The following is a 24,697-nucleotide window of genomic DNA, read 5'->3' as shown; positions in this document are numbered from 1 at the left end:
CCAGTCCATTCATTCATTTGATAGATAATAAGTAAACCGCAGAAGAAACAGGAATATGTCAGTTCTGACTGTACAGGTTTTAAGATTTTTTAGACTTAATATTGAAAACTAGTTTTACTTAATGTTCTATCAGTTTCATTTAAATGCCCTAATCCAATGATCACTTTCATTTAAATATCCTATCTAGTGAGCAGATAGGGCTTACATAGCATTTGTCTTGAAGACGTTTTAAAAATGCAGCTACAGGTCCTCATCTTTGAAACTCCATTTGGTAAAAATGGCCATGTCTACCTTTACCTGTAGATTTAAGTGTCCACAGTCGCGGGATGAGAAAAGAAATTGTGACACTTCTTGAAAAATGGTCTTATCAAAGGGATTCAGTTGAAAATGTGAGGGACTGCATTTAAACTTTGATAAAAAAAAAATAAGTAATTCTAAGTAAAGTCTGTAGCCAAACTCCTTAATTGTGATGCATTTGCTGAGTTCCCCTCTTCCATCGTCGGGCCTGCTCTGATGCCATATGGCCTACCATGGAACATTTAACTTGTCAGATATAATGGATTGTCCTGGAAGCAGATTTTTGCTTTGAGCACTCGGCTCCTTTCTTGCATTTCACTCTCAGCTCCAGGCTGCAGGATGAAGGATTGTGGTAGAAGTGCAAAGAAGAGACACACAGTTGATTCCCCTTAAGAGAGTGACCTATATGCCACAAAATTTTACCCACGTAAAGAGGCATTATCCCCGTCACTGGCCTTAACAGGCTGCATGTCAAAATCATTTAAATTTCCCTGGACTTAACAGATTGTGTAAACATTTCAGAACTGAGAGCTTAGGAATAATGAAACATCGTCATTTTAACTTAGGCAGAAATGGTGTAGCCACATTGGCCAAAGGAGGCATGTTATTTATTGTGACCTACATGTAACGTAGGCCACCTGGTTTTTAGATTCTATAAATTAAGTTCTTTCAAGTTTATGAAGGATGCTAAAATATATATATATATTATGATGAAAATGTTACTTGGCTTTATTGTTTTTGTTTTGTGAATAGAGAGGTGACGTTGAAATGATCATTTAGGAATCGCTTCTTAGCCTTTTGGCTAAGATCAAATGAAATGATCATTTAGGTGGAGGGACAGTGGCAGCTAATTATCCTACCAGGCTTTCTAGCTTGAAACTTAGGGGCAGACCTTCCATTCATTCTAACCTATTTAAAATTAGAGATTGGATGTGTTATGGACTATTTAATTTTTATCTGTAAAAGTAAATAATGTAGTCTTTGTTGTTCATTTTAATTTGGTGCTTTTATGAGTTAATTTTTTTTTTCAATTTGTGCTATTGTTTCAACAAGCTTGGAAAACAGTAGGAACAATTTGTGACTTTTGCATCTGTAGGAAAACTTCTTTAAAAGAATAAACAGTGCCCTACCTATATGTGTGTGCACATACATAGCTGTGAGGTACTCTTCTGGTATAACCTACTGTAAACCCCAAAGCAAATATTGTGATATAGAGACACAGAATAGACAATTTACAAGTAATCAATCAAGCACAAACCAGTGGGAAAATAAGGAACTTACGTATCTCAATTTATTCATTAAATGCTACATATTTGATTGCTTTAGGGTTGCAAAAGTTAATTAATAGATTTGTATAAGACACACAGAAATATACATACACTAAAAGAGACTTTGCTAAGGGTAATTCAATATACTCACAAAAATATGTGTTAATTATGTTAGAAATTTAATATTTAATTCCATAAATCCTTGCATTACAAATAAGTCCTCATACAGGTCAGATAGGGCAATAAAAACTACTGTGACCTTGAAAACTGACAGAAGCTCACTTCTGTACAAATCTTTTTAATGAACAACTTTCCATCGAGCAGCTGAGAAATCTCTGTTAAAGTCAGTATTTAATACTAAAGTGTACTTATGTATGTTTCTTACTGATCCTAAATTGAGCACGTTAGTTTTATCAATGCCACTGATCGGCTGACTGTACCCCTCCTCCCCCATACAGATTTGGTGAGACTTAGTACTAAATAAGTTTGGGGAGTGCCTGGCCATAGCCGGCTCTTGTTGGGGCATGTGCGCCCTCTGCTGGCTGCTCAGATAGGAACTGACTGGTGTGTGAGGTTCTTACTTTCTTTTACTTTTCAAGGTTGGGTTTTTTTTGTTTTTTGTTTTGTTTCAATTTATTTTTATACAACTGATCAGATATTTACCATGATTATAAAGTTGTAGCTTAATACTGAGTATGGCCGTTAATTTGTTTTTATTTGGAAATAAAGGTGAGGTTTTGTTTTGGGTGTGTTTTTGGTAAATAGATAATCCTGATAGTTCAAATAACATGCAATGTCTGTAATACTCTTGAGTTTTTTAAGTGGTTGATTGTATATCACGATTAACCATATTTTCATTGCTTTCATATTCCCCTTGGCTTGATTGTATTTGAGAAGTATTCTTGTTGGACTAAGTTGGGAATAGAACTTAAAAGGGGATAGATAAGTCATTGAAATTTTGAAATATGATTATTTGTCTGTAATGGATGTGGTAGGTAATCCCTAGTAGAAAAATTCCTGTTATGGTTGGTTGATAGTTTTCACTTGCTTTGCCAAGGAAAATGAGTATATTTACATCATAATACTTTATAAAAGCATTTTTGGTTTCCTTGCAAACCAAATTAAGCTGTGCTCACTGGCAGACATTGAGAATGGTAGTTTGAGTAAAGTATTTTTTGTTTTGTTTTGCTTTTGCAGTTGCTGTTTATAGAGTATGAGATGTTAAAGGAACAAATCACTGATGGTCTCTTTACTCCCAGGACACAGGACTAAACTATACAAGGGCAGTTACAGAGGAAGAGTGTCAGCCTCTCTACTGTTGCCTGGGTGGAGAGCATCCTTGGGTCCTGGTAGTGAAGGCCAGGGCTCTGTGTAATGAGTGTGTCTTTAAAAATAGCAACAATTTTTGTTGACAAGGCTCCATCAAAGTCTTTATAATAATTTAGTTTGTATAAGTGATTTCTGTGTATCTCTGAAATTAAATGACTTGATAGAGTTAGTTTGGTATTTGTTGTACAGAGAAGGCAGTTTAGATTTTTATAGTTCTTTTGTCTTACATTGCAAATTTTTCTAATTTGTAAGCAAAAGCCATAAAAACTTCCAAACCAACCGTGGAGTGATCAAAGAACTTAGAGCTGTGGAAGGGCAGAAATGTCATCTACATTTTTTTTTTCTTTCTTTTCTTCCAGTTTTTCCCCTTTGCAATTTTAGGTTCCAGTTACCTTAAAATTTGTTTTGGATAAATGATATAAATTTTTACTTAATAGTGTTTACTTATTTTGATTTAACATTGTCAAATAACTAAGAATTGCATTCTAACAAATATTAAGTCCTTATTACCTCTGTTAGAATGTCATCTTGCATGAAATCTCACATACATGTCTCTCCTGTTACCACCTTGTCTTCAATGAGGTTGTATTGGGTGCTCTTTCTTGGTGCTTCTCTGGGTTCCCATTATATCCCTTACTGGTGGATAGCATTGTGTTACTCCTGGTATTTAGTCATCTAAACTCTTACCTCCTTGAGAATAATGTGCATTGTTGACTCTCTTGCATCCAGCACATGTTACACAGAAAGCACCCAACAAATATTAATTTCCCTATATTGTGTTTTTTAGGCCTCATTCACCACTATTCAGACGATAATTTTTGCAAGTTTCAGGATTAAAAATTGTGGTCTGTAAACATAGTATATGTAATGCATTTTATTTTCTTGCATACTTTTTATAGGATGAGGTCATTCTTCTGGCTACTCCTTGTCTGCTTTCTTTTTTCTCTTTTTCCTCCCTCTCATCCTTCCTTCTGCCTCTCCTCTTCCTTCCTGTGCTCCCCACCTTCCTCTCTTGATTGAGTCATGCTCCTAGATTCAGTCATTGAGAGGCTTCTCTTAAACATTGGAGCATGGGACCATTCATCTACCAACCTTCCCCTTCCTTGAACAATAACTAGTGCTGCAGGCTGGTTGGCCTCTGGGGAGTGTGGCCCTGCGTATCTGGCAGTTTGGTTATTATTATGGGCCCATTCTCTTGAAGTTGATCTTGAAGAGCAGGCTTGGCTGGAAAACATCGTTCTTCTATAAATATAATGGTTAGCAATCTTCCTACTCTTTGTCTTCCTTGGAATGTGCTTTCAGTTCTGGGCTGTTCCTCCCACTCCCCTCCAGTTTCTCTCAGTAGTGCATATTTAGGGGATATAGGTCAATTGTGTTCAGTGCTAAGGCTAGAGAAGTGATCATTTAATATATTACAGATACGTATACAAATGGCAGTTGGATTATCTTCTGTCTGGGGTTAAAAATGTCACATATGTGTGTTTATGTATGTATTATACATATCTATATACCATATATAACATTGTCGTGTCCCCCCCCATTCTTTTGATGTAGTTTTGAGTATCATATCCAATGTGTATAGTTTAAGAGATGAACATTGTTATATTCTTGTTCACTGTAAACTTAGCTTGAAAGTTAAGGCCATCACCTGTGTACCATGGTGCTAAAATACATAATTTTTCTATATAGACAACTAAGTGCCTATGTAGACTACTCTATAACAAGCAAACCTTTTCCTCTCTTTTCCATCCCACTGTGGCTTATTTAGAGTTGTATCATTTTTATCTTTTACATTGACTGTTGCTAAGACTCTGGTGGAACATTCAGTTAAATGAGCAGCAAATAATTTATGATTAAAAGTGATTTGTGTGGTGAAATGCGGCTGCTGATTTCCTTCATATTTTCCAATAAATTCCAAAATATTTAGCCAGGCACCAAAGTCTTGCCCAGATGATGTTGTCTCTATTACATTCAGCCAGAAATGTCACCCATCTCCTCCAATGAAAGGGAAAGGACTGGATTCTCTCCCTCACTGTGGACTTGTCATGCCTCCACAGAACATGGACAGTCAGAGAAGGGGTAGAAGGACCCTTTTAAATGAACGAACCAGGTCAGGTTCACTAGCGTTGGATCCTGGATTCTAAAGGTGACATCCACTCTTGAGATAGAAGAGAGATGCTTTCAGAGCAGCGGGCCAGTGGGTCTGATCAGTGAGGAGCAACCTTAACAAAACTCCGGGATTCTCATATTTTGGGATGCTGTTGTTTATTAGGGGAATCGACTTGGCAATGTAAAATTGATTTCTTAAAAAAAAAAAAAAACAGCCTTCATTATTGGAGATGAGCATATTTAAAGGCCTAGCATGCTGCCAGAGAAAGGTTTCTCTAACCCATGAAATGTAACTGTCTGAAATGACCTTGGGGATCAACAATTCCTTGTCTTTTAAAAGCTCTGTGTAAATAGGTGAGTGCTAGTAGTAATCTACTTTTTGTTATCTACCATGTTACCAGGTCTATTGGAGTTTTAGCTAATGTAACCTATAGAGCTGTGCCTATCACTTAAATTGGTTGCTTGTCTCCCTAGCTGGTCAGAATAACCAGTGGAATTTTATTTGCAAGAAAAAAAAAATCTGTTGGGCACAGTGGCTCATGCCTGTAATCCTAGCACTTTGGGAGGCTGAGGCAGGTAGATCACTTGAGGTCAGGAGTTCAAGACCAGCCTGACCAACATGGTGAAACCCCATCTCTACTAAAAATACAAAAATTAGTCGGGTGTGGTGGCACATGCGTGTAATCCTAGCTACTCGGGAGGCTGAGGCAGGAGAATTGCTTGAACCCAAGAGATGGAGGTTGCAGTGAGCTGAGACTGCATGCCACTGCACTCCAGCCTGGGCAACAGAGTGAGACTCTGTCTTAAAAAAAATAAATAAAAAAATAAAAAGAGAGAATGCCAGACTCTACCGAATTCACGTACCATGGAGAAGAGAACCCAGGAATCTGCCTTTAGGAGAAGTCTTGCTGATAATTCTCCTGATCAGCAAGGTTTCTTAGCCATGAATTGAATTTGAGGAAATTGCTTTTCTCCACACTCACCAGCTCATCACAAGTCTTCCTTCTGCCTAAGAACATAGTGAAAATATTTTATTTCTGCGTGCTTTTGACACCTTTAGCATGTATTGCAAGATGAGCTTTTTTTCATTTTTATATGAAAAACTATTATGTTCTTTTGAATAAAAAATAAGCTTTCAAATGCATATGCTGTTTTTTCTAAGACCACACAAGTCCTTAATTGCCTTGGTTATATCCAATTATCACAGACTCAAACTGCAGTAAAAATATAAGATAGGGTAGGCATCACTGTGAAGATGTTATTCACATAAAGCCAATGGTAAGTTACTCATTAGAAGTAAGTTGAGTGATTTCAGGGTTGCCCTTAGTCCTTCAGGTCTCTAGGGGACCCTTGTACAAATTGCTGATTCAGAAAATCATTACTTTGGTGGTTCAAGTGGTACTTTAGTGGCCTTAAAGAGTTATTTGACACACCTCCCCAAACAGCTAAGTTATCCCCATGATTATGTTGATTAATTGCACACTCTGTGGAATTAGTGTTATTTTCAATGAAAGATTTTCCTGTGTTCGGAAAATCAAGCATAAAACTCATGTGCTTTAATTTGATAATGTGTGTACTTCTCCTAAGCAGGATGCCAAGTGAGGGGCTGATTTTGGCTGTTGTTGTCTGGGCCATGTGAAATCATCTAGGACAATATTTTTATTCTTCAGTGAAAAGGTAGTTTTTGATGGACTGTAGGATGTTCACTCAAAATGCTTATCGATTCGGACATTTTCATCCATCATGGAACTTGAGAACTCTTTGACTTTATGAATTGAGTTTAAATTATTTGGGGAGAGGATTACGGTAGTGAGAAGGCAATGGTTGTTGCTACAGTAGGCAGTAATAATGATACATCTAGAAAACTCCAAATGGAGGTGGCATATTGTGGGAAAGCCTTGGTACTGGAACTGGAGGTCTGTGTGCTAACTTCGCCACTTCATATCTGTGCAGCCTTTTTAACTATATGAGCTGGTTACCCTTAATTTTAGTGACTTCGTCTATAAAAACATGGACTAAAATGCCCATTTAATTGAGCTTTTAGGGTGTGTTGCCTTAAATAATGTAAGTTAAATTTGCATGCGAGATAGTGCATTACAAATATAAGTGCTTTATGGAGAATTGAATATAGAATCTGAAATTCTTCACTTAGGCAGAGCCCTGAAGTGAAGACTTTTGGTGGCACCTTAAGATACTACCTGGGGTTTCAGTACCCACACTGTGTTAAAGGCAGCACAATGCCTAGATGAGATGAGGGGAATCAGTGATGAAATGCAGCCAAAACTCCCAATTTCCAGTGGGATCAGAGCTATAGGACATTACTGAGTATTCTATTTTTAGGACTAAAAGAACATCAGCGAAAGAGAGAGTTAATGCCAGTCTTTTCCAGAAAAAAAATGGTTTACTGCCCATTTTTCATTATCCCTTGATACATACAAGCTATGTGCCTAGTTAGTTACCTTTTCCCCCATTTGTCTTTATAGGATTTCCTAGGTTGTTAGATGACTAGTTTATTTGCTGGAATGGAGTTGTAATTCTTTTAGCACAAATTTATTTTACATTTAGATTTTTAAATGACTGTGGATGAAGGCAGAGTTGTCCCTGTATCATAAGATTCTGTAGGAGAGAACCAGTACTCTTCTCTGAAATGTTGGAAATCGAAAGAATAATGTCAGCTTCTGCTTTTTTGTAAACCCAGAGTCTCACCTCCAAACTGGGATCGGGAGTAAAGCTGACTAGCTAGTCAGAACAATGAAGCTATACCTGCATGACCACAGATTACCGTAAGAAATATAAGCCAATAGAAACCAGCAAATTAAATAGTCAAAATGTTTTCATATCAATTTAAATAAAATAAAAATTTAATTTTTGAACCTACATCATTTATCTGATAGAAAACTACAAATATATAGTAACCTGATATATTCTTAGTGTTAAGTTTTAAATAATAGTAGTTCTTAAAGGTCATCAGCTCTTGTATTAATAGACACAAAAAAGATGGGGACGGGCATGTATGCTCAAGTCAGTTTAGGAAACATTGTATAAAACTAAATTGAAAGCCAAGTACAGTGTCTCATGTCTGTGATCCCAGCTCCTCTGGAGAGCAGTGCAGAAGAATCCTTGAGCATAGGAGTTTGAGAGCACCTTGGGTAACATAGTGAGACCCCATCTCATTAAAAAAAAAGAAAACCCTGAATTAAATGTCTTAACTGCAGTACTTCTCAGAGTCTTTAACATGCTAGATACAATGTAAATCTGTTGGGGGGCAGGGCAATAGCTTGTAACAGTTCGTAGATTCTTTTAATTAGTCTCCCTTTTGGTTTTTGGAGCCCGTTGTGGGATCACTATTCTATAGATGACACTGAGTGATGCTGGGTTGTCCTGTATTATGATTATATTTTTACTTTTACTCTTCTGTACATCTTAATACAAAGACGCAGTCTTCACATAAAGGTGTAGAAATGCAGTTTTCTGCCATGTTTTTGTTAATTAGTTGCTTTGTGTTAATGTGCGGAGATGGTGGCAGTTTATTGTAAGACGTCACAGAATCCATGTGTATCATTTGTGCAGCTATAAAGTACCTAGAGACCTTTTAGGAATAAAACACCATGTAAATGTAAATTATCATTGCCTATAAGACACTTTCATTAATTTCATATCAAATTCATGAGTGTTTTGAGCTCTGGGATTTGAGAGTCTTCAGTGTCGGGCCTCTAGTTTATTTATACTTTTTTTTTTTTTTTCCCCAGAGTTTAAACACCAGCAGCATAGCATAGTGCTAAGAGCACAGTCTGGGCAAACAAACTGCCAGGGTTTGAATCCTGGCTCTGTCACTTGTACCTGTGTGGCTGTGGGCAGTTTTCTAGATCTCAGTTTCCTCATCTGCAAAATGGTGTTTCTATTACCTGCCTTATGGGGTTGTGCAGATTGAATGAATCATTTTATGTAGAGCTTTGAGCAGTGGTTAATACATGATAAGGACACAGCTATTCTTATTTGGACAGGGAAGGAAAAGGCAGGCATGGAAACGATGAAGGACTGTAAATAATAACCTCATGTATATGTTCAGAACTACTAAAAAGTTCAGTTGTTGTTTAATGAACTAGTCCTTTCTACATATATATAGATTCAAAGGGTAATCAGAGATGGGATGGGACTGGGGATGGGGACAGAAATTTATTCTGAGTCAAACATGTTTATGATGACTTCCCTAGTCTGATGCCAGGGAACAAAAGGCTCATTCTTCAGTTCCCAGAATGAGGATTAACAGTGAAACAGCCTTGCTTGGTGTTGTCCTGCAGCATCAGATAATTTTTCATCAAGGCGTTTCACGGGATGATATATTCTCCCATATAGATAAATCTATTTCAGCGGTGGGTGAAACACCTACCATTTATATATAATTTTTAAAGTGGCATTTTACAAATGAAAGGCTACACAACCAAACATGACTGTGTTATTATCCTACTGGTCAACCACAAGAGGGATCATCTCTGTTAGAGCTTATCTCTAGAAATCATTTTATTGATAAGTTGCTCGTCTGTCTCTAGCTCTTTCTAGGTGGCTTAGAACTGTCATGTGTATCCAGGGGCAGTAATCTACCAAAGGTGATCCTTCTTAGAAGTATCCCTATGAGTGGAATGGATTTATGAGATCATTTTTTTCCCTTCATGTAATATTTTCATTGTCACCCAGTTCCCTTACAGTAGGATACCATGGATGTATCGGAAGAAAAATTGGAAGTCAAATGGCTGATAATACAAGAATATAAAAATATTCAATTTGAAATTCTATAGACATTTGTTAACCATATCACCCTCAAATAAAAAGCAAATTTTCCTGCTCCTTCTTGGGACAGCAAGATAAAAGATTGTTGAATAGATCAGCAAAACATTTTTTTTTTTTTATATGGAAGTTGCTTGCCTTTCCTGCTCATATTAGTTTTTCTGGGCCAGGGGAAGCAAGTGAATCCTTTATTGATTGCCATTTGGTGCCATTTTTAATAATCAAATTTAAATATAGGCTTTAGCAGCGGACGGGTTCGATTTGGACAGAACACATGTTGACTTCCTGGACTGTTTGCTCACTGGAGATGCCGACTTGTTCTGTAGACGGGGCTGCATGTTGATCTCCTTTGTCTCCAGAAGGATTGATTGACGGATGTTGTGTCTGCTCATTTACAGCGTTTTCCTTGTTTAATTTAAAAAATTGTGACATAGTATTACATGTTCCCTTGTATACATCATTTTTGCAGAAGAAAGTTGTTTAGCCAATATGTCGACTTAGTTTATGAAATCCTCTCTATAGCTTTCATTCAGCCCTTCGTGTACTCCATTAGGTCATATTCATTTCATGCACGGCAAATCGTCACCAGCAGCAAAATTTAACATTTGGTCCTTTTAGGTATAAAAATGAATCAAATGCCTGACAAGATATGTTTCTGGTATATATTTCAGAATCTCCCCCCGCCCCCCGCACCAACCCCATCTTTATGGGCATACAACAAATGTTACTAACGGGTACTTTTAGTTTTAAAAAATATGGACAACAGTACTCCATGCAGTAAAAGACTTGAGCGATTAATGCTACCCTTATGCCTCTTTTGAGTAGTTTTAGCCATGGGGCTTGGCACTGCCACCATTGTCTTTGTGCCAAAAAATATCCGCAGCGGCTGTCGCATTCTAGTACCGGAGGGTTGTCTCGAAAATTCCGCAGTGAACGCGCCGGGTTTGTTCATCACTGCTATCTCTTTTAAATATTGGAAAAATAGAATCTTTAGCTCTTTCAAAGCCCCGTTGTGGTTGTGGGGATGGGGGGAGGCGGGTGGTGAAGAATGGAGAAAGGAGGAAAGAGGCTGTCCACGCCAGCCAGTTGGTATAAGTGACAAAAATCCATGCCTGACATAGAGTAAACACAGATATTTAGGAGCTTTTGTGTTCATGAGCACAGATAGTTACTTAAGGATCCTACTCAAACATGTTATCAGCGCTCTTGAAAATTTTATTATCTGAAACAAATGTTCCAAGTGAATTTTAAGCAGAAAATCAACATCAAGACCATAGCTAATTTTTAATGGATAATTTACACAAAAGATAGTTTCTTTTCTAGAAACCGAGGTGTCCTTTTAAAATGGCTGCTTTTAGTCTTTAAAAAAAAAAATGATAGGAATCGCGATTTTATGTTTGAGAAGGTGCGTGGGCTTTATCCACAGTGCCTGATTATTTTGCTCCCAAACAGGGGTTCTGGCTCTGAGGGCAGATTTATAGTTGAATTGGGGAACAAAAAGATGTAATAAAGTTAAAGGCTTACACTATCAGAATGAAATGTGTTTGTTCATGATCTCTGGACCGATCTATTTGATGGTAAAAGTGGATGCTACAGATGAAATCTTTACAAGGAGCATAATCCTTAAAAAAAAAAAAAAAAAAAAGTCCACCTCCCAGCCTCCTGCTGGCTGTGCTGCCTCTTTGGTACCTCGCAGACTTCGACAGAGCCCTGGACGGGTGCCCATTGATGTCATGGAAACACTCAAATTACTGAGAATGATTCATGTCTATGCTGGTCTCTTATCCTCCCCCACACAAACAGGAGTAGATTTTTAACCCTGACAACTTGTAATTTGCAGTGGGTTTATTTTTGTATCTGGATAAATATTTTTTAACAAGCAAAATTAAGATTAAGCAGTCTGTATCTGATATGATAGTAAAGAATGCTGGGTTCCATGTAGCCAAGAGTACTTTGGGGACTCTGCAGCGTGAATTCATATTCTTCTCCTCCTCTCTCCCTCCTGCCTCTTTCTTTTCCTACCTCTTGCTCTTTGCATTCCACTCTTCCTCTCTTTCTTTTTCTCCTACTTATTCTCTCTCTCCTTTTAAAAATCCTGCCCTTTTATCTTTAAAATAATGGAAGGAGTAGCCCAACTTATATCTATAAGTGAGGCAAATCCTGGCAGAAAAATTCCTCCCTCCTGTTCTGTGTGTTGGAGTCAAGTTGGGAAATAATGCTGAGTGGTGAAATTCTACAGGGGATAGCTTCAGGAATTCCTTCTAGAGAAAAAAAATAGATGCTTTTTCTTCCTTAAACTGTATTTTACAATTTAGATTTTTAGAAATTACCAAAACAGGACACTAGATGTTCAGTTTCTTAGGAAGTCAGAGCAGATTCTACTTTATCCATCTTTCTGTCTTTCTGCCTGCCTCCTTACCTGCCCAGCTTCCTGCCTGCCTATCTACCTGTTAAACAAGTGAATATTACATCAAAGTAAGTGATGTAATGGTGATATTGAAGCATTCTTAGATGCAAGAGCTTAAGGAAGGACATGCGTCCTTTGATAGCTCATGAAGGTCGAGCCTTTTCTGTTAGTAATATTTATAGAGAGAAGTTAAAGGGTATAAGTAGCTTAAATTTGACGTACACAGATGAGTAAATATGTCTTTGTGACCATTCACACTGCTGATACAAGTATAAATGTATCTTTTCTTCAGTGTAAAATCCTCATACAATGGAAGTTATTCTGTTAGATCTTCTAAGACTGACAGTCTGTGCGATGGTGTCTTGTTTCACTGAAATTGAAACTGATATGGGGCATTGATTTTATACTTTGCGCTGAGCGCTAGACCAGAAATGGGGCGGAGGTGTTTTCCCAACTTTAAGATTCATTAAAATCAGTAGGAAAGTTAATACTGGGAAACGGGGTTAATTTTAAGACTTAGGTTTGGCTTTCTTTGAAAACCACCATCCATTTTATATATGTAATGACTTGGATACAGGATACCCTTTTGACCACATAGAAAAATTTATGGTTATAAATGTATCAAAGATACATTCTTTGTGTGGGGTCAGGAAGGCATACTCTAATAACATTGCCATTGCCATTGACCTAAAAGATAAAAAGACTACTGTTACTTTTAGCATTCGTGTTGAGTTGAGAGGGGAAAACTTGGGGGTTGTAAACTTCAGAAGGAAATCTATTCAGCCTCTCAAAATACAAGTTTAGAGTTTTCCCATTGGAAAAAGGAATACTGTAGTCCTATGTATCAAGTACAATTACTGTAAAGCTCCAGTCTTGACGAAAGAAGTATCCTTTAGACTTGAGTGGGGTGGGATCTTAGGCACCTGCCTGCCTCTTTTAGCCCCTTTTAATGTTCTGGTATGGACAGATTTCTACAATGATTCTCCACATGTCACTATCTGGACTCTACTGCTTAGATCTCTTGTAATGTGATTTCATTATCTTCCCTAATGATTATTGGGGTTAAACTTTAAAAAGAAACAAATGAACACCCTTGATTTTATTCTTAGATGTGGCCGAATAGCATCAAAGGGTCTATAGATCTCTGTAGAGCAGTCTACAGATAAAAATTGGGTTGTTAGAATTGGAACAAGACATTCACATTCCATGATCCCTTGTCCTGCTGGGTCTATTGGTGGAATCTGAACTTGGGTTCAGAGTAGGCAATTTTTCAAAAGCCCTGTTTCCCAAATGTAAATTCCATCATCATCTTGATCATGATGGGGTTCACTCCTGGGAAAGGGAGTTTTTAAAAAAGAGAGAGAGAGAGACTCAGAATTTTGAATAGTTTCTTTGCTAAATTCACCATCTGGAGAGCCTGTGATTGATTAGTTTTGGCCTCACTATTAAGTGTCAATATAATCAATGGGAATTACTAGGCTAGGGTCATTACGTAGATAATTTGCCTGCTGTGTAAATAAAAATGAAATTGTTTAAATTTTGTGCAAGAGAAAGTGAAAATAAGGAGTTACGATTTGTTTGTTAGAGAAAGTGGAGGCCATTGGAATGACAGTTTTTGGAAGTGTGGAGCAGTTTGGCTAAGAATAGGAATGAAGGATATTTTTTTCCAGTTTATCATAGCCAGAGTGAGGAAGTGTTATTCCCTCTCTTGCTTGCATACATTGCCAGTAGTGCCTACTTTACGTATGTAAACATCGGGGAAGAGCAGTAGATGTCTGTTACCTGGAGGAGATTTTTTTTTAAGGAAAAACACAATTTACACTTTTTTGTCATTTCTCTTGGCAGGTAAAACAGAAAGGGGCTCATACTCATCTTATGGGAGAGAATCAAACTTACAGGGTTGCCACCAGGTAAGTGAGAATCTCTGTTGCGGAAGGGTTGAGAGGATTAACCTGGTAAATCAGTTTGTTTTCTAAATTAGATGATGCATTTTAAACTGTGACACCAAAGATGCACCGGCAAGTCAGACAATGGCTCTCTCTTTAAGTAATGAAATAACACAGAGCTTAGAACTAATAAACACCTCATCTTTAGATCGCTGCTGTATCAGAACTACATTCATGGGCTTGTTTTTATTTTTTAATCCATCAGCCGGTACCAGTGGCACTGTTTGCAAACCAGCAATGTCGGTGAAAGTGGTTCTATCAAAAGAGTTTATTTGCAATTAAGAACTTAAGAATTTCTTACGCAGGAAATACTTCGCGGAGTCATGTGTCAGACCCTGGGTTTCGGGTGGCTATTGCCCTCAATTATAGTTTTCATAGGGGCTGTATGATGTTGTGTGAAAACAGGGTTGTATTGAGGGATAAAAATGTCTGTGAAAATATGATTTGTTGTCCCTTTTTGTTTCTGAATTGTTTTTGGCTGGAAGTCAAGGCCAGCAGGCTAACAGCAAAGCCGTCTCAAGGGAAGCATGCGTGAGCTAGAAAAATAAGAGTACTTTAATTAAATAATAAAATGCCAGTGTAATACAAAGGTATAGCATGTGTGTGTTTGTGTCTCTGGGCACTTTGCATTTGTATACTTTAAACTCTCCAGAGAGAGCCTATTTCTAAAAATACTATCAGTAGCTAAAAGTATAAGCTTTGTTTCAAGACAACTGAGTTTTTATAGATGCTTTCTTTTTCAGTTCAATATCAGTATTAATCATGTATTTAAAATCTTTTTTAAAAATTTATACTTCCTTTTTATAAGTGCATTGGTTTCTTACTTTGGAAAACTCTTGATGGAATTTAATAATCCTCTTTAATATTCAGAGCTCTTTACTGTTTTTGTTATTCACGCAAACAAAATGTACTTTTTTTTTTTCAAATGCTGAAAAGGGGATGCTTACTCTCTTGAACTCTCTCACCCTGTGATGTTCTTGATGGGGGAAAAAAATCTATTTTAATTTTATTTTAAACAGCCCATTTAATATACCCCTGAAAAATGTAAGCAAAGTTTTGTTTTTGTAATTAAATCGAGCCTATGAGGAAAGTTTCCTTTACGTACCAGACATAGGAAGGTACGACTTCTGGTGGGTTGGTGTGTTTGTTTTTTCCCTGTATATATTTGCATTTTTAAAGTTTACTCCCTTGGCCCAGCCACCAATTCAGTCATATTCGGCATCTGAAAGATTTGTTGCATTGAGGTGAACAGTGCTTGGTTAAGAGCTCCTGCCGGAGTGCAGTTCATGGCAGTTTGTTTGGAAAGAAATCTGCAGGAAAGAAATTTACAGCCATTCCAGCGCAACGGAAACATCTTTGGAATGTGAGTGCAAATGTTCGGGCTAGATAGCCTGGGCGACAAGCCTCTGAGTGCTGTGTCTCTGGTGTAAAGCTCTCAGTTCCTGCAGAAGAGCGTGTTCCTGTGGGTCTGGTTTCTGAGGGTCAAGGCGGAGGTCATTAGAGTTTTGGGGAGAAGAAAGTTGACAACATCCTTCCTTTCTGCAGATGGTCATGGCAGAGGTCTCTGTTTTCGCTGGGCCCCTTTTTCTGGTCATTGAGAGAATAGGCTTCCTCGCCCCTGTATCCTTTCTTACTAATAGGAATTGGCGTGATTCCTCACAGACACAAAGATTTCCTCTGCTGAGTAAGCGTGAGGCCCCTTAACTTGTGAAAGCATCATCCAGACCGTGTGAGTCTGTCTGTGTATGTGCAGAACACAGACCCTCCTTTCTCCGTTTGTGGGGAATACTTCCCTCGGGTGAAACTGAAGTTAATTTTTTTTTTTTTTCAAACACAAGGTGAGAAGTGGAAAGGGGCAGAGGGTGGAAGAGAGGTGGATGGATTGGCATGTGATGGCTGAATTTCTGGGCCTTGGGAGGTTCGTTTTGAGGCATTAATGTCCAGGAAAATTCTTTTGTATATAGCACTATGACTGCATATGCTTTTCTTAAAAAGCCTTCGTAATGTAGCCGTGGAGTGTGGAGATTCCTTCATTCTTAATTTGTGCTTCATGGTTGTGAGTCTTGCAAGAGTCTACTATCTCTGTGCTTAGCGTGGTCGCAGCAATCTCCATAAACAGTGTGATTACTTAGGGATAAATAAAAGTGAAATTTTGGAAATTTGCTGACAGAGGGAAATAGGGACTGAAGATGAAAAATGTACAGAGTATGAATTTCTGCTTTCTGTGAAATTTGAGAATAGAACAGACCATAGTGTGTCTTCCAGTGAATCAGTTTCTCTTGTGCCGTATTGTTATTTGAATCCCTGTCTACAACATCAGCTATGCAAACCAAAGAGAAAGGCAAAATCTCAGTATCTTGGGCTTCAAGTCTAAATAGCAGATCACAGCTGAAATGATTCCCCATTGTGTGACAAGGTGAGTGACTCGTGGAGGGGAGGCTTTTGTTTTCTTCTGTTTACTACATGATTGAGATAACGGAATAGGAAACCTTCAGATGGTGTGCCCTAAGGAGCTCCAAAAGCTGCTTTATCGTATTATAACAGTGTATCCTATGGACTTAAAGGGGTGAGCAGTGCTATATGGAAACATGCTTCTTCCAGTCCCAATAGCCTTTTGTTTGGTGTAGAGACAGAGTGGTGGTAAGCAACAGGTAGCAAAGCGCTGTCCTGGAGGAATACATTATTATTGTGAGATGTGTGTTGTTTCAGAAATATATCAAGTTAAAAATAGATATATATTTTAGATTTCTCCTAAGGATTTAACACTAATACTGATGGACATATGACGCTTTTTTAAATGGATATATTTTAGCAGAAGAACAAAAGCCGGCAGGTTCTTTATTAGCAATTAAGTTGTTTTCATTAAAAATAGTAATGAGATATTATTTCATTAATGCATTTCTACCTGAAGTTATCAGAAATAAACATGGTGACTTTTTGAGACTTTTAAAATTGTGTTGAAAATGAATCAATAGATAAGCAAAAGTAGCCAAACGAACTTTTTTGAGTTCTTACTAAATATGACAAAACTAATTTAAATCAAATTGGGGTACAGAAATCACACCCAGCTTAACATGTTCTTGCCAAATTATAACCTCATACTCCTTTTAACTGGCAGAGAAAATGAAATTTATAATGGAAAGTCTGACAGAAACGAAAATGAGTGGGAATAAAGTTTTTTGCAAGCTAGTCCAACCTTAATACTATAATAGCCAATAACTAAAACTTAATGGGCATCATTGCAAATGCCAGAAGGGAAAAATGTCATTTGTTTTGGTTTCTTTTTGCTGCTTTGAATAGAATGTTGGGTGATTTGCAAACTTTTAAATTTTGCTAAAATCTATTTTTTTAATGAGATGATGATATCAAAACAAATACTTGTTATTACTTCTCCCCTTAAATGGAAGTTTAGAGTTGATTATCAGGAATTGTTTGTATTTTCTTTCTGGGATATAGCCCAGGTCTAAAGCCATGGTTTCATTATTAGTATTGTGTGTGTGTGTGTGTGTGTGTGTGTGTGTGTGTGTGTGTGTGTGTGTGTGTGAGAGAGAGAGAGAGAGAGAGAGAGAGAGAGAGCTGGGGGAGAGAGAGAGAGAGAGAGAGAGAGAGAGAGAGAGATGGGGAGAGAGAGAGAAAGAAAGCTGCCTATCTGAGACCAATCAAATTAGAATCTTGTGAGCTGGGCCTGTGCTTTTCTGACAACTCCCCAGGTTATTCTAATGTGCAGCTAGGTTTTATCATTTCCTAGAATGTTCTGTAGAAATATACCGTGTATTAATGACTTGTGTTCAACATATGACCTTGAAAATGCTTTTAGGCTTTTTGCATTAATTTGATTATTCAAGGCATGGAAATATATTGCATATGAACTTCATTTAAAAGGCAGTGAAAATTAGTGATACAGTGAAAATCTTCAAATCTTTATATAGAATTCCACAACTGAATGTCCCAGCCCATATCTTGTTTTCTCTAGTGAAGTCCAAGGCTTTAACCTCATCCAGATTCTTTTTCTTCTTCAGCAAGTGATCAAATAGGACTTTGCTGATACAGTTATTTAATGTTTACATCTTAAAATGACTAATGGAATTTAAGAATTAGACCTAATCTAGGAGTTTGTTGTTAATTTCCAGAAACTTGGAGACCAGGGAGGAAACAGATTTTCTTTATATGTGACTTAGTTTGCCCATAGGCTTGCTCATTTTTGGTTCATCGAAATTAAGCATGTAGTTGATTCCAAAATGAATTTCACATTTCAGAACTGATTTCTTTGTCTTGTTATTTTTACTTTTGATTCAATAGGTATTACAAATGACTTAATTCTAAACTTTTGGCCTCTTTCAGTTTTTCTTATCTAAAGTCAAAATAGAAAGGATGTAAGTGAAAACCGTACAAAATTATTTTGTTTATTACGAAATTGGCAATTTAGGCCAATTAGGCCTTGCGCAAGCAGAAATACACATCACTTTTTAATTTGCTAAGATGCCTAAGTGTTTATCCTGAGTGTTCAGCACATCCATCGAGGTCTTATGCATCCTTCCTGGGAAGCTCTCCCTTGCAGGGCCTTAGCACCTGTCTTCATCGTGCTTTTTAAAATTTGCCATCATTTTTATGTATTTGTTGCATGATGATTTCCACAGGATTCTGTAAACTCCTGGAGGGCAGGGACCATGTCTGCTTTATCTTGAATGTGTACCATGTGCCTAGCAGGGCAAAAATTGCAATGACCTAGTGTTTCTTTCCTCAGCATCACTTTTAGAAGCCATTTTGAGGGAGTAAGGTCTGAATAGCAATGTACATGAACCATATTGTGAGCATCTTTTCCATGCCTACGAGAACCAGAAAACTGCACTCTCCCAAAAAAGTCCTTTGGAAGCTCTTCCTTCTAACATGCTGTGCAGGCTCTGGAAGGACACCAAAGTCATACCGTGGAGAGACACCCACTCTGACTTTTTGTGGGGGTTGAATCGTCTCATTCACCTGGTGACTTCACCGTTCTAGGCCTGTATATCTGGAAAGGCCTGAATGAGGGAATTATAGATGATCTGTGGTTCTGGCAGAGGTGTTGTTGGAACCAAAGGTCAGCATCCTGGTCCGAACATTGAAATGTAGCAGTGTGAATGGTAGGACAGGATATTTTAAATTGTGACAGTTTCAGACATCACAGGGCCTGAGTTTGCAGTATATATGTCATCACAGCTGTGTCCCTGAGCGGTATTTTTCGGGCAGCAGCTTATTCATTTTGGGGGATTGTTATGGGTATATACCCTTCTTTCAAAAGTCAGCTGGTACTTATCAAAGGGGAGAATGGGTCCATTCTTTCATTGCATTGGTTAAGAAATACTTATTGACCCTGTAGTGGTGTGTTAGATACTCAGGAGAAAAACCAAGAGATCTTGTATACCTTCCCTTCTATCCCCACCAGCAGCTTCCTGGATATTAACGGGGAAAATCGAGCTCTATTTATTTATTTTTATTTTTAACCTTACATAGCATAAATTTTTGAGCATCCAGAACAGTTGAAAAAATAATAAAATGAATGCCACATACCTGCTATTTAGGTTAAACAGTTGTTTGTATTTGTTATACAGTATTTTCTTGTGTGTATGTATAATATGTATAAGAATACATATTTTTCAGTGAACCAACCATTTTAAGTTGCAGATTTAATAAGAATGCACCCATAGATTTTTCAGTACATATCTCTTAAAAATAAGACATTTGCCTAACTAACATACTGTTATTATCCCTAAAGAGATTAACAATAGTTTCTTAATCTCAGTCCATATTCAGATTTCTTCAGTTGTCCTCATGCAAATGTCTTCAGTAGCTTTCTTAAAAAAGGCAACTAAAATGCCATTTACGCGTGGCATTTGATTTCTACGTCTCTTTATAATTTCTTTTAAACTAGAGCTGTTCCTCTATTTGTATTCTTTTTAAAATTGTATAATTTATTTTTTAGGGATGGGGTATCGCTATGTTGCCAAGGCTGGACTCAAACTTCTGGGCTTAGGGGATTTTCCCAAGTAATTTTTTTTGTTGGTTTGTTTGAAGGATAGTGACTTTAAAGAGACCAGGCCAACTGTCCTATAAAACATTCCCCTTTCTAGAATTATTAGATTTCGTTTCCTTGTGGTGCTGTTTAATTTTGTTCATCACTTGTTTTGCCTACAAATTTAAAATTAGTTCTAAAGGTTTATGCAGGTTCAGGTTAAACATTTTTGGCTGGAGTACTTCATTGGGGGTGCTGTGTATATCAAATTACATTCCAACAGAATATTGAGATATGCCGCTGTTGGTAATGCTAACTTTAATCACTTGGCAAAAGTGGTGACCACTGGATTGTTCCATTGTAAAGGAATCTTTCCCCATCTGCAATTAACAAATAGTCTTTGTATTGATACTTTAGCAATGGACAGATACCCCTTTTTCCCAGCAACCTTTGACCTAATAGTTTTAACACACATTGATGACCCTTGCCTGAATCAGTTATTTCAACTGAAGACTTCAAACTGGTGATTCTTTTAAAATTCCATCATTCCTTCCACATTTATAGCTAGTATTCTTCTATAAAAGGGCAGTTTCTTTCATCACTCATTTTAACACTATCAGTTTCATGTTTCATATTTTATATAAGTGTCATAACAATTACTGTTTTTAATATGTTTCCTTACCTGGAGGATGTTGGAGGCATTAAAGTATTCTTGAACTCTCAAGGTATATTGATAAGAAAAGTAGTTATGGCTCAGGCTGATGGTCAGAGAGGCTTTAATTGTAAGAGGAGGGAGGTAATTATAGGCATGTTTCCTTGTAAATTAAACTTCAGTATTCTTTTGGTGAAATTTGGAACCTTGCAACAACCTCTGTGCCCCTAGCTGTGTTTCTCTGATTCTCATATTGCCACTCTATAATTGCTAGTAAACATCTCACAAGGTTGATCATCAGTAGTTGACTGGCCGACTCGAGGGGGTTGCTGTGATGCTCTGTGAAGCTGTGCTATCAGGGATCAGCTAATAATCCCTGCCTCAGTCCTTGCACAATCCAGACATGGTTGATAGTGAATGTCAAAATGAGTGAATTTCTAAAAGATAGTTTGGGCTTAATCTAAAGGAAGCCTGGGTAACTAGTATTAGGTGCCAATATAAATCTCTGAGTTGGTTAATATTATCGTCCGTTAATAATTAAGAAAGGGATGCTCAGAGAAGTAAAGCAAGTAGACCTCAAATCATTTGCTTCAAGTAAGTTTCAGAGCCAGACTCTGAACTCTAAGATGTTTTGTTTCAAAGCCAGTGCTTTCCAACTTGGGTTCCCTGCTACTTAAGCCCATGAAGGAGTTTTTAGGCTCAGAAGTCCATATTAGTTCTCATCTAGAAAACCCTGTCTGGCCGATTCCAGGCCCACTGGAGGATCTGGGCCTGACACAGTATCTACAACAGAGTAGCTGCACTCAGCTCCATTCAGGGTTAGCTAGAACTCTGAACAGTCGGTAGGGAAAGGCATAGCGGAGGGCAGATCGCATCGTTCCTGACTGCCCAGCCTTAAGGGGGGAAAAAAAGATTATATGAATAATCTATTCAGTAACATCCTCAGAATTAGCATGTGCAATTTCCTTAAAACCAATGAGGATTTCCTGTGAAAAGGCTGGGGTGGAATATGCCAATTCACATTTTAGCAACAGCGTGAACACTTTCTTAAAAATGTATAGATTATGTTTTGGCTTTGCTTTTTGTGCAATGTAGGCAGAATATGGTTTGCTATTATATAAATTTGGATTCATTATAGATCCCATTATTGTTCCAAAAACACAAGAGCTACATACAGCGAGATTCTGAAACAATACCTTTTAGCAGGTTCTTAAATATGCCCCAATAATTTTTCGATTATGGCATTTAGCCCTCAAGTAAAATATATGAAACAACAGAATATGTGCTAGGAGCATAGGCAAGTTTTATACAACAACAGTTCAGGCAGTTAGTGCATAAAAAGCCATTGAAATTGCTTTGAGATGATTTATGAGACACCAAAGAAATGGACTCCTAGTATCCAAATTGAAATTTCACCAGAATCATGGGATTAACTTCTCTTTTCTTATGAAAACCATTAAGCGTTTTTAAAATAGCTTCTAGCAATTAGGACTACAGTTCTTCATCTTTATGTTTCTGATAGGTGTAAAGACAAAGGGGAAAAATCAATTAATGACTAAAGAAATAATTGATTTAATGCTGAGGTGTATCTGATATAATTTAATGTTGAAACGTATCTACATATCATGTAGAGATCAGTGTAGCTCTATAGCCTCCTTCTGTAAGAAAGGCAGTATACTCAAAATTCAACATCAGGACAGTGTTTCAATGTGAAATGACAGAAATATTTCTTTATTGAAGGTCATGCTTGATATTATTTGATTGTTGAGAGCTTTTTACTGAAACTCTGTAAAACTGAACCCCCAAATTAAAATATTGGCAACACTGAAAGATAGCAACAGAAGCCTGTAATCTGAAGTAATGGGCTTATTAAGGACTTCAGAAAAAAAGACTTCAGAAAAGAAGCATATATCGTTGAGTCTGCTGCCGCGCCTGATAGTGATAACCTGCTTAGAATTGAAGCACCCCATTCTTTGAAAAATTGTGTGCGCTCTTTGGATATTGACGTGGGTTTGTTTACATGTGCTTTCACTCACAGATCAACTGAGCTTCCTAAAGCATGGACCTTTCATGTTCAGCGTGTTGTTTTCTAATCTCATAGAAGTAGTTTCATGAGGAGGAGAAAACCGAAACCGACAAGAATATTTCTTTGCATTTGCCTTAGCATTTCCAACATGCAAATGTTGCTTTTTTCATAGTATGGCACTTATTTTCGTCAGACATTTCTTGTACTTAACAAAGGGCAAAGTTACATTTTGGCGGGAGAGCGACTTTCGCCCGGCACTTCACCAGATCTCGTTGAATAGAATATATTATCACCGTTAACATTCTTAGGGTTCTTAATGAAAGCTACATATCCTTTATTTCCATTTTCCTCTCCTTTTAGAAGACATCTTCCAATGAACAATTTCTATGACTTAAATACCAGATATATGTTATTTTCAAGCTACCTCAAAGCCATGTTTATGTGCATTTGCGACAATAACAATTCCGTGCTTTGGAATAATTACGTAGGAGTATCATTGAGGTTTTTAGGCAGGACCCACCCTCTAGAGTTCTGTACATGGGGGGGTCTCTGTGTGTTGGGGTTTTACTGTGCAAGCACACAGAATATCCTGAGCTCATTTGTACCATGATAATGAACAGCAGGGCACTGAATCTTTTCAGTTTTATTGGCATTGTATACAGTAAGTTATTAAATTTCATCTCTGTAATACACCTGCAGTAAAATAACAAAATATTGGTGCACTTAAAGAACATGTGTGTGTGGAACAATGCCCTCCCCATCATTTCAGCCCCCTGCAAACAGCTGCTTACAGATTTCAAGATCCATTGTATGTATTCCCTCGAGCCCACCTCTAATAATCGAGACACATCTGCCATTGCAGTATTATAGGCATATGTAGTTTTATTGAAAACTATACCTGTAAAAAAATTAAATAACTCCTGCCTCAATTAAATTGGCAAGCTACCTTTTGCAAAGATCATATTGCAGACCTCCTGAGACCCAAGTGAGTTCATTTTATTCTTACATTACAAATCACTAAATATGTTATTTTTATTTAGCTGAGTAGCTAGCTTTCCTCATACTTTGATGGTAAGTTACTTTCATCCATTCTCACTTTTGTTTTCCTTCTCCCCTCATCTTTACATATTAAAAAAATTATGCAAATTGCATGAAGCAAACATTTTGAGAATCTGACCAGAATAAAATCAAAGGGAAAGGACCCTAACATGCAGCTTTAACTCTGAAGTGATTATTAAATAAATACATGCAAAGGTTACAAAATTGGGGTCAAATTTATAACTCACGTTGTGGCTTGTGATTTTTACAAACTTCTTTGAGATCCATTTGATCATCATAATAGTAGAATAGGAAGTAAGATGAAGAGGAAATGAGTTAGTAGGCCATACAAAGCATATGCAGATGAATTCCTATTGGATTAAATAACTTAACACTTACTCTTAAGAAAATAATAGATACGAGATCTCACTCTATCACCCAGGCTGGAGTGCAGTGGTGCAGTCATAGCTCACTGCAACCTTGAACTCCTGGGCTCAAGCAATCCTCCCTCCTCAGCCTCCTGAGTAGCTAGGACTGCAGGCATATACCACCATGGCTGGTTAACTTTTTTATGTTTTGTAGAGCCATAGTCTCACGTTGTTGTCCAGGCTGTCTCAAATTCCTGACTTCAAGCCATCCTTCTACCTAGACTTTCCAAAATGCTGTGATTATAGGCATGAGCCACTGCACCCAGCCAACAGTCTTAATACTTGTTGAAGATTGAGTCAGTAATAGATGTCTGCAAAATAGTTTTTTATCCAAAGAAGGAACAAGAGTAAAATATTTACTGATATAAAAATGTGAGCCTAAACTTATTTTAAGTTATGTAAGGTATCTGTATAGGTCTTCAT

The 24,697-nt window shown here is 37.4% G+C and overlaps 1 protein-coding gene across 38 annotated transcripts in view; it reads left to right on the top strand.

The window, feature by feature from the left end:
- TCF4 (transcription factor 4) overlaps window positions 1-24,697 on the top strand; it is a 367,386-nt gene that overhangs the window by 172,803 nt on the left and 169,886 nt on the right. For 31 of the 38 annotated variants that reach the window (XM_031003835.3, XM_031003836.3, XM_063699233.1 and 28 more), the window contains one exon: window positions 14,041-14,105. In XM_031003835.3, coding sequence (XP_030859695.1) covers window positions 14,041-14,105 — 65 coding nt within the window. Of the gene's footprint in view, window positions 1-13,562; window positions 13,939-14,040; window positions 14,106-15,346; window positions 15,505-15,571; window positions 15,980-16,536; window positions 16,558-24,697 lie in introns of those variants that run through there. The other 7 variants (XM_055368187.1, XM_055368186.1, XM_063699239.1 and 4 more) reach the window with 5 other exon arrangements.

The sequence above is a fragment of the Gorilla gorilla genome, chromosome 17, assembly GCF_029281585.2.
Source record: "Gorilla gorilla gorilla isolate KB3781 chromosome 17, NHGRI_mGorGor1-v2.1_pri, whole genome shotgun sequence".
Classification (NCBI taxonomy): domain Eukaryota; kingdom Metazoa; phylum Chordata; class Mammalia; order Primates; family Hominidae; genus Gorilla; species Gorilla gorilla.
The sequence above is the reverse complement of the archived record's forward strand: the minus strand, read 5'-3'. Positions and strand labels throughout refer to the sequence as shown.